This window comes from Brachyistius frenatus, unplaced genomic scaffold (assembly GCF_029030835.1).
Source record: "Brachyistius frenatus isolate BFR_SWC_R1_liver_20210118 unplaced genomic scaffold, ASM2903083v1 Contig_3, whole genome shotgun sequence".
NCBI lineage: Eukaryota > Metazoa > Chordata > Actinopteri > Embiotocidae > Brachyistius > Brachyistius frenatus.
Genome location: NW_027210602.1, coordinates 8,981,074 through 8,997,792, shown reverse-complemented (window position 1 = coordinate 8,997,792; position 16,719 = coordinate 8,981,074). Strand labels below are relative to the sequence as shown.

Here is a 16,719-nt window from a genome sequence, read left to right as displayed (position 1 = left end):
GGTTTAGCGGCAGAGTTAAATGAAGGGCAACATTTCCCTGAACTCAGTTCTTCTGCTCTGAAATCGCTCACAGATCTACCGCAAATTACCTCCTCTCCGGCACGCCAGTGGGACTGAGCCTGCAAATCCTGCTTTGAACTGAGCTGATGGTTCTCTATTGATTTCACAGCATGTGTGTTTTGCTTGTGAAAGAAGACATTATAGCTGTGTTTGTCTGTGTGTGTGTGCATGTCTTGTTTGCTCGCCATCCTTACGGTCTCTAAGACTGGCAAGCGAAAACGAATAGAAGTGACGTCTTTCCCTTTTTTTTTTCTAGGAGACATGGAACATCCACCAAATCTAATTTGACATTTGTTTTGGGATAAACACACATCTGTGTTGAACATCTGCTCACCAGCTTTCTCTCTCTCTCTCACTTTAATCACACCCAACCCTCCCTATGTTTTTCTGCCTCTGCTCTCTGTCATCACCCTCCCCTCCTTCCCTTTCACCTCTGCACCTTGCATTCCTCTCCTTCCGCTTCTTTCTTGCATCTCTCAGAATGACAGCGTGGTGGAGAGTAATGAGGAGAATCCTCCGGAGAGTCTGAACACGCTGCTGACCGACATCTCCCTGGTGAGCTCTGCAGACAGGCAGGCACGGCCCCTGCTTTGGCCTGATAAAGATGGATACGGCACAAGGGAGCAGTGAGGAGGGGTGGGAGGGAAATGAGAAAAGAAAAAAAGAAAGATGCTTTATGTGGGAGGGTGGATAGAGGTGCTTGGGATATGTCTGACTTGTAGTCTTTGTATTGCAGACTGAGATGGAATGGAACAAGTGTATACACCAAATGAGAACAGAAAGAGATGTAGAGCTTTGTAAGAGTGAGTCTTCATCTGATATTTGTTCTGAAAGATGAAAGTACTCCTCAGCTGTCCCCTTCTACTCCTACCTCTCTCAAACTTACGGTCGCACTGAACTTAAAAAAGAAAAAAGAGATTGCGAGGCAGCTTCAGTTTCCAAAGCAAGACTTATGAAGTGATCTCGTTTGTTTATTGTGGACAGCAGAAGGCAAGGAGAAAGTTTGTCGTCTCATGCCACTCAAATCATACCTTACTTTTGTTTTGTTAAAGCTTATTTTACGCTCATTGTATGTCTCACTCCATACTCTGGCAACACATTAATGTCTCAGTGTTGTTCATTCCACTGTTGAGTCTGTGTTTGAGCACTCATACCTGGAAACACAGAACAGCAGAGAGCAGCGACGTGTTCAACCTGGTTTGGATGAAACTCAACTTGTGTTGCTACTAAAGCTGGTGAAAACTGGTGACAATTATAAGGAAACAGCATGAACATAGTTTAAACTTTTCAATATTCCCTGAATACGTCACATATCATCAGGGGTGCAACAATACATTAATTTGTGATGCAGCTTTTCATGGGTTAATACACTTTTGATATTTTAGTGAAGTGTAAAATTCTGTCTATCCACCTGTTTATCATACATAGATAGAGATAAGAGAGGAAATTAAAGGAACATTTCAACCAAATTACCCCCAAAAAACGATTTTGTTATTTGCATAGAATGTAATTAAAATGAATTAAATGAACTTCTTACACACAAATGAAAAATCTAATTGTAAAAAAAGCAAGTCTTTCTATTCACATTCACCTCTATTGTATTGGGATAGCAGCAGAAATCTGATATAAAAACCACGCTAGATACAGTATGAGAATGGGTGAACTGACCCAGCAGGTCTCCATTTACATAGAACTAAAATGAATTATATACAGTGACCCATTGTCCTGACACAGATAAGGAGCAAATGTATGAGCTTTCTGGGAGTAACATCCTCAGACCTCCTCACTTTTGCCACATTTTCACAAACTAATTTTACATTGTAAAAGCGGGGCTTTAACCTTGTAAACATGTTAAAAAAAAAAAAAAAAAAAAGAAGCTGAAAAGTCTTGACAATGTATAAATGGATAAAAGTAATTGCACCCTACAAACAAAAATTAGAAGCTTTCCTGAGATAGAACTGATCAGATTTATTGTGCCAGTTTCCAGCTTCATAATGTACACAATTACATTTTGTATCGCAGTTTTTTGTGCCACAATATTTTGTTACGCCCCCTAATCCATGATGATAAATATATCCTCTCACTTCAGGATGATGTTCAGTCTACCACAGCCGAGTCCCCCCCCTCCTTCAAGCCTCCTCCCCCACCAGGGGTGCCGAGGCACCCAAGTAGACGAGATCAGCTCAACAAGTGCCCCTCGTCCGAATCGTCCCACTCAGGCTTGTACTTCACAGCCCCCACCTCTCACAACCACAGCAAAGAACCAGGACACAAACCGGCCTCACCCTCGTTGCACCACAAGCGAGAGCCGCCCGGGGAACCGTCTCAGGAGTACGCCGCCATCAGAAAGCGAGAAGCAGCCGCAATGGCCAAGAAAAAAAAAATATCATCAGCTCAGTTGTCCAAAGTGGCCCAGCACAACATCGGCCCTTTCCCCAGGGTACAGTCCCCCAACAGGGGCACCAAACCTGCTGCCCCGTCCCCTTCACCTCCACCTCCACCACCACTCCCAGCTCCTCCCCCACCCCCATCTTTGCCCATTAAACCAGCATCCATGTCCAAAGTGTCCTTCGCTCCCTCCCCTGGCTCTAAACAGCAGTTTGTTACAGTGGAGGTTCACAGGCCCAACGCAGAACCTGACGTCAACGAGGTGCGGCCGCTGCCCCAAGCTCGAGGTAAGAAACAGAGCTCCAGATCGCATACGTAGAGACCCTGAAATATATAAAGGACAAAGTTCTATGTAGGGCTATACAAATCATTTTAATGACTCGTTAATCTGTGAATTATTAAAATAATTACTTAATACCAAAAAAGTGGAAATCCATAGCATAGTTTGTTATTTTTACTAACATTGTAAAACAACTAATCAGTTTCAATAGTCAATACACTTTCTCCTCATCAACTAATAATTTCAACGTTACTAACAAACACAAATTATAAATACCCTGCTTTTACTTTTAATATTCCACACCTGTGATCAATTGATTTAGATAAAGAATTAGGGCACATGAATTAAGAAAGTAAATCTATAAAATATATATAAAAATAATAAAAATAAAAATATATAAAAAATATATAAAGGATATGAAAGATATCATAACACTGTGGACAGATGTTTATTTTTCTTCAGGAAGTTTGGTTATCCTGCTGTGGTGTAAATGTTGATAGCACTGAAACTAAGTAGGAAGAAATCAATATATAGAAGCTTTTAAAACATAAATGATGATAAAATATTCAGAATATATATACTTGATTTATTTACTAATACTGGCTGGATTCTGAGGCTTGTTAATTATCACTAAATATGCAGCATCAGTTATGATGAAGGTTATAAATACTCTATATCTAATCTCTCCAAATATATATTTACTTGGGTTTAATGCGCTTAAATGAGCAATTACCCAGAACACTGTGTACGGCAGCTTCTGTTAGCAAAACATTACTAATCTTAATAAGTTTTTAATTTTGTAAGAATCTGATCTTTTTCAGAATAAATCTGAAAACCTGGGGAGTTTGTTCGACAACATCTTCATCCAAGAAAAATCCTTTTATTTGTTAAAATTTTCCACTAAACTCGAGAGCTTTAAAAGTGATATCAAATAATAAGGTAATGGCGTTGAGATTCCCTGACATGGTGTCTGCGTGCCCCCCCTCAGGTGGCGCCCTGTCTCAGCTGTCAGACAGCGGTCAAACCCTCAGTGAGGACAGCGGGGTGGACATAGCTGAGTCAGGACACGTCAGCAAAGACAGTAGCCCCCATTCCTCACGCACACGCCTCCCCCGAGACACCCAGGTGGGCGGGGGGGACAACCCCTCCAAACCGGTGAGGGGGCGACTCTGAACAGCTGTGAGCTGAACATGGATGGATGAGTGAATTAATTGTTAACCCCAGGGGGATAAATACTGTATGTGTTTGATTAATTTAGCAGTGAGTGATGTTGTATTTCTGTCTTTGTGAGGACTGGTTTAACTTTTAGACATTTGAAGTAACATTCTTGGAAAATGAGGACAGTTTTAGAAAGTGAATATGGGAGGGACATTTTTGCACACAGAGGAATATTTGGAAAATGATGACATTTTGTTTGATCCTCACTTTCTCAGAAGGTTGTCTGAGATTTAGGACTTAGTTTTAGTGTTCAAATCAGAATTACTTTGAGTTTATATCAGATAAAGAATGCACGATGCACAAATGCATGATGTCACTTGGAGTCCTTACAAGTATAGAGGTACAAACGTGTGTGTGTGTGTGTGTGTGTGTGTGTGTGTGTGTGTGTGTGTGTGTGTGTGTGTGTGTGTGTGTGTGTGTGTGTGTGTGTGTGTGTGTGTGTGTGTGTGTGTGTGTGTGTGTGTGTGTGTGTGTGTGTGTGTGTGTGTGTGTGTGTGTCACTTAAAGAAAACATGAGTCACAGGTTGATAAATCAATGTACTTGATTGCTATTCCTCCGCCAGAGTCTGTTCTTAATCCTAACCGTGATCTCTTCTCTCCTCCCTCTGCTTGCTCACGCAGACTGTTTCCTTTGTTTCACTCATCTGTTTATTTCTCATGTCATTCATTCAGTCACATGCCCCGTCATTTATTTAATCACTCACTGCACTGTGGCGTAATAAATCTCTCAAATCGCTCTCTGGTTCTTATTGATTGATGGAAGGAATAACAAGTAAGGATGGGAGTAGTTTGATTGTTTGTTATGAGAGGGCTGTTTCAGTGTCTGTGTTCAATGAGAATTACTACGCAGGAGAAGTAAAGGCTGAATGGACTGTGTGTCATAAGAAGCTCTTCTCTAATGCAAAAGAGCGAGGCATTGACCTTCTGCTTATTCCTGAGTGTCAGGCAAGAGACTGCTGAAAAGAGCAAAGTCATGTGCTCGTAGAAACCTGTCCAAATAGAATTAAGGAAAAAAATGTTTAGGCCTCGTTATAATCGACTCATCTTTATGTCAGACAAAACACACCACATCGCAAAATTGTAAAATATGGCCCAGACTCAGTGAGGAAAATATTGTATTCCACTCATCGTATAGTTCTGTTAGTTTCTCGGACCATATCTGAAAAGCTAAATCATTCTTTTGCGGTTTTCTGTCCCAATAATCTTCCACAAAGTGGTTGCTCATCTTCCTGACCGTGAACTTATACAACCTTGTTTCTAAAAAAGTTAGGACCATCGCATTCTGTTTATTTTACATTTTACTCAGCATCCTAACTTTTTTGGAAACAGGGTTGTACTATTGTACTGGATAGTGAACTTTAAATAACTTCCTTCTGTTAGTATTCAACAGCTACAGCTCACTGTGGCTTCAGCAGCATGTTAGTGGTGTAGGGATGTGTTGTTGTTGGGTCTTAACAAAATAATCAGCAATTTATCTTGGTTAAAGCTTCATTAAGAAGACATTTAATTGTCTGGATCAACAATAAATCAGACAACTGAAATGGGCTACTTATAGTTACACATCTGCGTTACTTTTCCAGCCTCTGCTAGTGGCCAGTAGCAGTAAAGCTCCCCAGACAGAATCAAACTGCAGCCTCTGCAGTTGAATGTAATGCATCTTAACCATTAAACCATTGGTCTTTATTAGCACTTATCTTAGAACCTGGACATAAAGCCCCAGAAACATGGTTCAGATCAATTTACAGAGGGCAGAAATGCCTCGTATATGAGAACAGAACCTTAACAAGAGCTGACATAAAGATGACTAAATAATGGAAAGGAAAAGACGTTTTTCTTTTTCTTTTTTGCCCTCTGACTTGTGAAGCCATTAACTTGATTGGTCATTCATGAATATATCACGAGGATTGAATATGTTATTATATAGTCATGGCCTTTATGAATGTATAAATCTATCTGGAAGACTCTTGAGCATTTCTACTCAAAGGAGAGTAAACAAAGGGAGAAAAATATAGGTATTGTGCTACGAAGGTGAGGCAGACGAATAAGAGAGGCTGGGTAATATTATGAAGAGATTTAGCTTTATAAATATGCATTAATAATACTCTTTTTATATGATAACTTGTGCTCCTCTCTCCCTTACTGTAGCCGGGGCTGTTGGAGCCCACCTCCACACTAGTCAGGGTGGCGAAGAGTGCCAGCACCTTGGGTATTGCCATTGAAGGTGGAGCCAACACTCGCCAGCCACTGCCACGAATTGTCACAATACAGGTGAGTCCGGAAAAAAAAAAAAAAAAAACACAGCTCAGCTCACTTCCTCTTAACTCAGTTTACTTATTAACATGCGGTCAGCTCTGCTTTTTTGTGAATATTCTGCTCATATTGTCGGGCTGTTGCTTAGCATCCTAAGTGCATTTTGTATTTCTCTGCTGCAGCACAGCATGCCTACGGTCCAGGTGGGATTTGATGTCCTTTAAGGCTTTATATGGATTCACACTGCAGCTGAACTCACACTGAGATTCCTGTTAATTTTGTCCTCGTTTGGGCTCCGCAAAGATGATTACAACATTAATGGCCCACTTGAATGAGGCTTGAGTGCCCCGGAGATTTGAGCAATTACTTTTTTCAGCCTGAGGTGCTCGGTAGAATGCGTGTTGATGTTTAAGGATAAAGGCACATTATATAGCACAATTTTATATAAAAGCAAAAGGTTAGCTCAATTCAAATATGTCAATGTTTAGTTTAATGATGAGCCTAAATGGAGGCGCTGTCATATTTCTAGCAGAGGTTTTACATTTGCATTATGTCTGTGTTGAAAATGACTAGAAATTCAGATCTCCTGGCTTTGCAGAGTGAAATCCAAATTTGAAAGCGTAGCTAGAAATGACAGGTTCGTCACCTCTGAAGAAAAGCTATTACTGTGACAGGGTGTGCATATATCTGTCTGCCATGGTGATTTGCAAGTCAACAAAAGCTGCATTAGCTCAGGACCATCTGTGGCACTAATCATTTTCTAAACACAGAGAAGCAGGGAGTTACAATTTTAAGATCAGAGCGGTGACCGGCTCCAGGCTAGAGTCCACACCCCATTCAGAGCTGTCTCTCAGCCTCCCACTCCACAGAGGTGGTGATTGAAATAAAAAAAAAAAAGGGTGGCTGATTGCGAGGGGAGGGATAAAAGCATTGGAAATCAGCACATTCAAAATCAAATAGCGCACCGGAAGAAAGGACAGCAAGTGTGAGCGAAAAATGCAAAAGAAGTGAGAGCAATGCTAATAAGGAGAGAGGGAACATGAGGAGGATTGAACAGAAGAGAAAGTGGAGGTTTGGTGTTGTGGGTGGATGCAGTTTTGGGATATTTGGTGGCAGTGTAGGTGGTGGGATGGTAATTGTAGGGAAGGGTTGCAAAACTCAGTTGTTCCCATCAGTGCTTGTGAGACAAATCCCCAAACAAATAACAAATGTTTTTCCTTTTTAATTTTTTTCATTTGATGTGTGTTTCATTTTTCTCTCCTCAAAGAACAACACCGCTCGGCTAATTTTACATTAGAATTGTCTCTTTGATTGTTACGCATTCCTAAATAGACAAGGCTCCATTCAGTCAGACAACAAGGCACCAGCTCCTCTATAAATAGAGAAATTAGAAACTTCAAATGGATTTGTTTTTTCCACCATGTGTCGGAGACATTTTCTGACAAAGACAAGTTAGATGTTGTTCAAATTGGATTTGTTCCTCAAATCAGATCTTTAGGACAGACTGTCCATACTGCTATTTGTAATTGAGCGGATTGGATTTGGTTTGTCCAGACATCACCAAGCTATCCATAGGGGTTAGTGTAGTAACGACATGCATGTTGCTACGCTGGTGATGTGGCTTTCCAACAAGGAAGCAAAGTACCAGCAGAACATTTATTTCCACGTTTGTCCACAGACTGTTGTTCTCGTTGTCCTGAGCCAAAATCTCCCGTCTCTGACAGCGCTCTGCTAGTGGCAGCAGATTCTTCTCACTCTGTCACTCTGAAAATGACATCGTCATTGTGTGCTACGTTGCGAGTGACACAAAAACTCTGCTCTGAGCCACCGCAGCGTCCGGACTGAGATGTAGCTGTAGAAATCTGATTGGAATCACATTTCAAACCGCCTCCAAATGTGGTTTGGATCTGATTTGCAAAAATCATATTTCATGTGTTTCTTTGCTGTCCAGACTTTCACAAATCAAGCTTGATACAATCTGGACATGACCAAATATGGATTTGGGCTAACAGTCTGAACAAGGCTTTAGTTGCTCTGGTCCATTAAAGGCTCTTGAAGCTCAGCATTTCAAGAGAACACATGAATTTAATTGATATTACAACAACATTTTATTAATTCATTGTTCGTCTATCACGCATATGAAACTAAGCGTTTAAAAGAAAAGAGCAAACAGCACTGCAGCTGTGTGTCCATTCATTAATTTGCCCCACTCACATTGAAGTCAGGACACATCACTTCAGCCCAGGATTGTCTTGATATTGAAGGTTTCATAAGTACAAAGAGAAAAATTGTTACACTTAAGAGATGAAGCCACTGAAATGGTTTGACCCCTAACCGATCCCTCTCACCCTCAAAGACACTTCACTTGGAGGGTAATAAAACTAAAAATACACCTCATTGCAATGGATAATAGCAGTGGAAATGGGTGCTTTCTCACTGAGGTGACGGTTATTAGGGACAAAGACATGAAGGAGGCCCAGTGCAGCCACCTGAAACAAGGTTAAAACTCATGAGCTCAGTTTAACATAGTTATTTAAACTATTCAAGTAAGTCAATCTGTTTTTGCATCTGATGAAATTATTTCTGAGTCTCTAAGTGCAGCTCCACATTTTCTCATCCACAACTATCGATAACATGCAAGACAACGCCATAAGCTACATGACACCACTGCTGCATCCCTGAACAATAACACGTTACTGTTTCACATTATTTACAGACATTCATTACATGGCAGCCTTGAGGTCACTTATATAAAGGAGACTTTCCGCACATTCCGGTTTCAAGAAAACTGGACAAAGTTTGCTCGTCAACCTGGGTAACACTAACTCAATGTTATTAGGCCCTTGAGCAAGGCAGGCAACCTCAGCACTTTTCCCATTCAGGACCAAGCAACAGAATGATATACCAGCTTTGAAAAAAAAAAAGGTTAATTTTGTGTTTGGCTTTTCACTGGGCGTCTGTTATGTCCGGGGGACAGATGACAGCATCACATCAAAGCGAGAGGCCTGTACAATACCGTGTCTCTGTAGTGTTGAAAGTAAGCACGCTGTAACCATGATGCAGCCAACCCTTGGCTCCTGTATTTCCTATCTCTCTGGAGCTCTCGTGTCCGGTCGCCTCAGTCATGACTACAGAGCATGAAGCACAGACAAGAATGCTGCTGCTGCTGGCCGGTCGTTATCTGTCCCCATCACCCCGCCTGAAGTGACAGCTCTTTATCACTGCCGTCATCCCATTATGACGACCAACTGCTCCAGTAGCGCTGGGTAATTGTTGCAGCCTCAGTAAATAACAGATGTGATGATGCAGTCCCAGTGTGGAAGGCACTGCTGGTGTTTTTAGCCAATGTAGTCATACATATTGATGTCAGCTGTCAAAAACACAGTGAGAAAAACATAAAACTGACACAAAAGAAGACACAGCATTGTATTTCCTGATATGTTTTGGATGTTACATGAAGTTTAAAGCAGAATTATTATTTTTTTTTTTAACAAGGGAGCCGAGGCACTCAACCAGCTGACAGACAACAGACTATATAAAAATGGACAAGGGTCTTAAAAGTGAGGCCAATGAGGATCTGCCTTAAAGTGCAATACCACAGAGAGCCACTAGGAGTAGGGGCTTCCTCCAAAAACCTCGAGCTCCGTAAACTCCCATTCAAAAAGTAGAAATATTTCTCATGCAATAGAAAGTCAATAATTTTGTTTCCACAAGTCATTAGGATGTCATTCGCTAAATCCCCCCCCCCCCACTGATCAGAATTCACGTGGTTCTTCTGAAAATAGTTTCATGAGATATTAGGCCTCATAGAGAGGTTTGTTTGGGGCTGTGCTGGGTTTGATTAACAGGCCTGTGGTGCAGTCAGGTTTCTGCTACAGGTGGGCGGGGCATAGTGTCCTTGAGTTCTCAGAGCGCTCCTCCACAGCCCATCCAAAAATGGTAATTTCTGGCTTCAACATGGCAACGGCCAAAATGCCAGACTGCAGGGTTCAAAACGTCAGTTCACAAACTAACGGGTGACGATACGTTTGGCTGCCACTTATTACAGACTGCTCTGAGATTTAAATGAAGTTGTGTGAGAAAAGAGACATTCAGCATGCTGAGAGCAAAATTATCATTGATTTGAAATTGGGTTTCTGTCCACCGAATGAATAGAAGTCCAAAGTGTCGATGTTGAAAATATCAGGATTTGAAGCAGGGCAGGTAGTGTGCAGCTGTTATCACAGCCTGTCATTAACAAGTAACCATCCTCAGTTTGCTCATACGCAAACTTGTATTTCATATTTTGAGATGTGGAACTTCACCCAAGTTGCCATAAGTAAGACATAATTGTGTAGGTATGTAGGTAATACTGTGTAAGCTCCCATAAATGGCATAGAGGGCATTTCAATTTGTCACTCTACATAAAAACAATTCCTGCACAGGCACTGGATGTTGGCAATCGACATAAATTATGGACTCTAGAAATGCCTTAAATGAATGTATAATGAAAGTAATTTTCACGCAAAACCTGAGTAGTCTTGACTGTGATTGTGGAGGCTGCTGGTGATTTCCACTTCAGACTGAAGAGTAGGAACAAAAGGAACAGCAGTCATATGTATATATATATATATATATATATATATATATATACACTCTTATTTTGTAATTATATTTCATATTGTCCTCATAAAATTATGTTAAGATGTTTTCCTGGTGTTGGTGGGAAATGGGTGCTGGGGCTAAACTTTCATTTGACATTTTGAATTGCATTAATCATTGTTGTACATTTGAAGGCCTCATGTAAGATGTTTAGTTATTGTTTTCCCATAAACCTTTCTTTTAAACCTTTCCTGTGAACATTTATCGTATGAGTGTTCAAAGTCAAGCTTGTTAGACAAATTGACAAATTGTTAATTTCAGTTTGTTCAGCAGGTGCACATTTGTGATATGTAGTCATTAGTATAAACAACACTCTCAATTGCTGTACAAGACTGCCAGTTCTGCTCCATTTGTTGGCAAGCTTCATTCACAAACATATCAGCAGAGAGTAGAAAGAACTTCACATTGCAGCTTCAAGTCCTGCTATCAGAAATCAGCACACAAAAACAACTCATCTGTGAGCAATTTCCCTTATAGTATTTTAAGAACACATTTACTGTTTTTTTTTTACAAGAATTTTAACAGTGCTTTTTCAAATTGCTTCCTTCAAAACTCTCCTTGTTTCTGTCTTTGTGTCTGTCTCTCTCAGAGGGGTGGTTCTGCTCATAACTGTGGCCAGCTGAAGGTGGGTCAGGTCATCCTGGAGGTGAACGGGGCTTCCATGAGGGGTCGCGAACACAGGGATGCCGCACGCCTCATCGCCGAGGCCTTCAAGACCAAAGAGAGAGACTACGTGGACTTCCTGGTGACTGAGTTCAATGTGGCGCTATAGCTGAGTGGAAGCGGAGAGAGTACAATGACGAAGGTAGCACCGAGAGAGGGACAGTTCATGGAGACGAGGGGGAGACATTCAAGCGTCTATTGATTTAAATGGCACAACTCTATCGTAAACAAACCACCACCTGATCTCTGAGCCCTTCTCTCTCATAAATCCACCCTGAACACATGTTAATCAAGGCATTTACTTTGACCGTGGACTTCCTGCAGGATTTTCCTCAACGTGTTACCTCCCCACTGTGAGATCATATGCACTACAGTGGAAAATAGTCAAACCTAGACCTTTCGTTTGTTCTCTCAGTGTTAAAACTTGTGGATTTGCAGCTGTTTGAAACCCACTGGAACCTCTCATAGTACTCCCACGCTCAGTTTAATCTACTTATTTTTGCCTCTATGTGAGAGACAACTGCACATCTGAGACTGATTGATGCTTGACTTTACAAGTTTGGATTTGTATATGTAAAAATGGACAAATGTAGATACAGATGCATATATACTGTACACATAAAAATGCTCTATATGAATTAAAAACATGTAACCTCTGTTGCATCAGTAACTTATAGTAATATATTTGAAAGATAATGAAAATTCAGGCCATCCTTGCATCATTATATTACCACCCATTCACAAAAAGGATAAAATCACTTCATGCTGCCATAAATCTACATCCCATTCTCATATTAGTTGTATCCAACACTAAGAAAAGACTTTCCATGTGAATGATGGAATTTTTTAAATGGGTACCTACTTCCTTTCCACTTATACATGTGTATCTGTGTGTTCCTTCACCAGCTACATTTGAGAAGGCTGTTTATGTGTGAAAACAGTATGCATCCACAAAAACAACTTTTTTTTCTATTTTCAATGAGCAAACAACACCTTTTAGCATCCAAAACCTGGTGAGTAATGGAGGAGAAAATCTAGTTTCTATGTTTAGTGTCAGCTATTTAACTTCAGTTCTCTTTTTCTTTGTGATCACATATTCTGTTTTATTGTCCAGACTCATAATTTAGTTGTTCTCAGAGATATAATGTTCTGTATCTGCTTTCAGACAACTGCAACAATAATGCGGCTTGTTAACTAAGTGGATTTTCCTGCTCAGGCATCACTGAGAGAAGCTGGTGTACCTATTTAAAATGCAGCCAAACAAACTCATGTTTTCTAGAGCAGTCAGTCATTAGTTGGACATTTTGTCATCATGCTCTGAGCAATCTATGACGTGGCACATAGTGCGACTGCGTTTCCACATAATAGCGTAGTACAGTGAAAAGAGTTGCTGTCGGAGTGCAGCCTGGTTCACCGCAGATGCTGCTTTATGGGTCATTCCTCCCAATATGTAAAACTGATCTGCTGCCAACAGACTGATTAGACTTTCATTAGACTAACCACTGTGACTATTACACTGCATTTCTCTGACTGCTTCACAATAAAAGCCACTCCTTTTTTTTTTTACCTTTTGAATGCTTTTAATTTGAAGCATCTTCCAGAGGAAGAGTTCAGTTTCCATTAGCAGTGATTTACAGCTGATATCAGTGAGAAGAAAATACAAAGAGCGATGCTGGATCACATATGTGCATCATTTAAGATGAATCATAGTGAGCTACTTTGAGTGTTCGATATTCAAGCAACTCTGGTGATAAGCAGTAAATGCAGCCTTGATGTTTGGACTTCACTTCTCAGAGATCCGAACAGTTTCGCGCCTGTGTGAAGTCAGTTGGCAATTAAAGAGTGAGGCTGTTTCATTAGCTCCAACTATCCTCTTTAGTGAAACAACCACTGCTGGGTGGTAAAAGAAAGGGTCCGTAACTGTGCTACTTTTAATATTTTTTCCAGCTCATTCAGTTCCTCGTTCAGCAAATAGAAGGGCTTCATCAGGCTCAGTCGTTGTGATACCTCCTCAGCGATGGATAGTGACTTTATAGACATTTATTTAAATCAAATCTTTGTGATAATTAGTTTAAGGATTTCAAATTTAATGACAACACCCGTACTGTGATCAGGTTACCTAGCACACAATGATCAGGCCGTCACGTTGTAATTCATTCAATTCAGAGAAGTTTTAGTTTTTGTGTGTCTGAAACACTGGATCAAAGATGTTTTCCATCTCAGTGTGGTGGTCCTGTCGCTGGGGATTGAATCCCTGAGTCCGCTCAGCTTTTCTCCTGCTGCTCCTCCTGCTGACAATTGATGATTTTTATTTTGTAATTTTATAGTTTTAATTATATCCACCCTGGGGGGCCTCGCTGAAGCCATGTTCGGTACAGCAATTACACCCAAGAAGGGAGTAATGAGACATTTAGAGGACGCCACTGCCAAAGACTTTTTAAACGCTCCTCCACACATGGAATGTGTGTGTGTGTGTGTGTGTGTGTGTGTGTGTGTGTGTGTGTGTGTGTGTGTGTGTGTGTGTGTGTGTGTGTGTGTGTGTGTGTGTGTGTGTGTGTGTGTGTGTGTGTGTGTGTGTGTGGACGCTCGCGCTCTTATCCATTTATAGAAAAGCAATTAGGAGATAAGCAATGAGGTAGAGTGAGAGATGGAGCGAGAGAGAGAAAGACCGGGAATGACAATGAGAGAGGGACTACAAATGAGATGTGATTGTTGTTGTGGAGATGCTTTGCTCCCTCTCAGGAAGAGTGGAAAGGATGTACAGCAAACATCTTCCATGTGTCACTCCGGAGACTCCCATTAGGCTGCAGGTAGAAAGATGAAGTAATTAGAGCAATTAATCTAAGTATTCTGAGCGTGAACGTGGGTTCTGTATGTGCTTTATGCAAGTGGTGTTTGTCTGTCTGCAGCTAATGGATGAAAAGAGAACAAAATATGCTCAAAACAACAAGACGGCAAACAAAGACAAATGTAAATGTCATCAAAGGAGCGGTTGTATGAGACACCGACAAGGCGGCAGTCGTCTGGTAGGCATTTTGAAGAACGCCAACAGTGCGGCAACGTGAGAAATTGCTATCAAAGACTTTGCATCATTCTGGTGACAAGTGAGAAAGGAGAGCACCACATTCATGCTTTGCTTTGACAACACATCCCTGCTCCCGTCTGTTGGCAAAATGTCATGCTATAATGAATAAAAAACAAATGTTAGGGCTGCAGTTAGAGGGATTTTTTTTTTTGAAGGCCATGTAAGTATGTTTGTACTTTGTAATGCCCAATTATGAACCAAAGATATATTTTTAATTTTGAACAGGTTGATTAAACTTGTTGTCTCTGTATTAAAAGACAATGCTAACACGGACAACATTTTTTTAAAGCTACATGCATTTATCCTAGCCACAACAACGCAAAATAACTCAACATTCAAGAATTGGAGAATTCAACATTCTCACAGTCCCGACAGTCCTGAGTCTTTTCTCTGTCAAACTTCAAAAGTCAGCCCAGTTTCCTCTCCTTTTGACTCTGGTTTGGTCTTCACCACTTTTATTTACATCTGGCTGTGTAGCTGCTCTGTGACCTGCTTGTTGTTCATTTTGCCTCTGTGTTCTTTGGCACTGGACAGGTACAGAGTATACTGGCTTTAACACATTTACAGAAAACAGCTGCCTGCTGCTGGATATGGTGTTGATGAGAGAAATAGTTGTCGGATTTAATCCTGCAAACACCAACATATGTTCATTGTTCATTTTGTCATGACATACATTATATTTTTTTTCCGTAAAAATGAACCACTGTCGGGTAGATTTGGAACCAGCCTGACTAGTGGTCATGAGCTGTGAAAATTTACCTTGAACCTCTGTATCTCCAGTGATGAAAAATGTCCATGTATCCAGGGCTTTATAAAGCTGCTTCATAAAGATGTAAAGATAAGAAGAAACAGGAAAGAGACTGTTTTCAGGTGAATAAACCAAACAGATCAGTCTGCATCAATGCAAACTCAGTAAATGGGCGGCAAAACCAAAGCAATGAGCTAAAAGAAGGTACAAAAAAAATGTCATTGAGCTACAGAGATGGTAATAATTCTCACTGGATCCCTCCTGGTGTCTCCTACAAATTCCATTTTAATCAACTTAATTGTTTTTCCAAATTAAATTTAGATTCAGTGTAAATGGTTGGGTTGTGTTCAGAGGCAGCATGTTTTTTTGAATGAATGAAAGACTGAATGAAGCGCTACATTATGACCTGCATTGGAGTAAACCAGTGTCCGAATCCAAGCGCTCATCTGTGGTTTCATTCAACAGAAGCACTTTGGTTAAATTTAAACAAATATCAAATACAAATGTGCCTCACAGTCAACATGTTCTGTATTAAAGCAGACAATCAAAATCTATATTATACTGTTTAATCGGATATATTGGCTGTAAAATTAATGAACATGTTATTCATTTGTTCAGTATCCACATATTTCCAACTAGCCAAATGTGTTCATTAATTTTTCCATTATGTAAAACATAATCCATCAAAATTACATTTCCTTTCAAATAAATTTGCTCTTACTATTTAATTGTATAGGAAAACTATTTCTTTGGAACAGGTTTGCTTGATGATTAATGAGGCTTAAAGCTGCAATAGGCAGCCATCATGCAGTTTAAGTGCATCTCTAACAAATATCCAAACCAGGATTTTGTACAACCTTTCAACCATTTCTCTGTTCATGTACAAATATTTAGGCAAATTTGAGTTGTACAGCACCGACTTTACACATTTAGCTTTCAGACTTTAGTTGTAAGTCCGACTATGACTCCTCAACAGTTGAGGCTTTAACAGTATTAATCATCAAGTTGTCCTTGGCTATGTTTTATTTTATTTTTTCAAATTTCTGCCTGAAAAATCATCAGAAAGTTCAGTCAGCAACAGCACCCAACCTGTGAGGTCAAAATAAGCAACCTTGGGTTCTGGGGATGAGGACACTTGGGAGGCCAGTGCGATATTTGAAAAACTTTTTTTTTACTCCCATCTAATTAAACCTGGGAATTAAAGAGTAAATAACAAACTTACAACAATGAGTCAGCAACACTGATGTTTTTAAACCTTAACTCTCGTTTTACTTCAAATTTGTAAACATCACGGTGTTTACTGTTCCATCATTCTAATACGAGGTCAGAATACACTTCTTCATCCTCCTGTGTTGCACTGAGGGCAGACGGGACACTACAGTGACT

General features: G+C 40.3%; 1 protein-coding gene across 2 annotated transcripts in view; it reads left to right on the top strand.

Moving 5' to 3' along the window:
• whrna (whirlin a) overlaps positions 1–13,044 on the top strand; it is a 138,751-nt gene extending 125,707 nt beyond the window's left edge. Inside the window, exons 9-13 of one of the 2 annotated variants that reach the window (XM_069705589.1) lie at positions 541–615; positions 2,150–2,735; positions 3,717–3,883; positions 6,092–6,214; positions 11,427–13,044. In XM_069705589.1, coding sequence (XP_069561690.1) covers positions 541–615; positions 2,150–2,735; positions 3,717–3,883; positions 6,092–6,214; positions 11,427–11,609 — 1,134 coding nt within the window. In that variant the 3' untranslated portion in view covers positions 11,610–13,044. The remainder of the gene's footprint in view (positions 1–540; positions 616–2,149; positions 2,736–3,716; positions 3,884–6,091; positions 6,215–11,426) is intronic. The other variant, XM_069705595.1, reaches the window with a different exon arrangement.
• Positions 13,045–16,719: the final 3,675 nt, after the last annotated feature.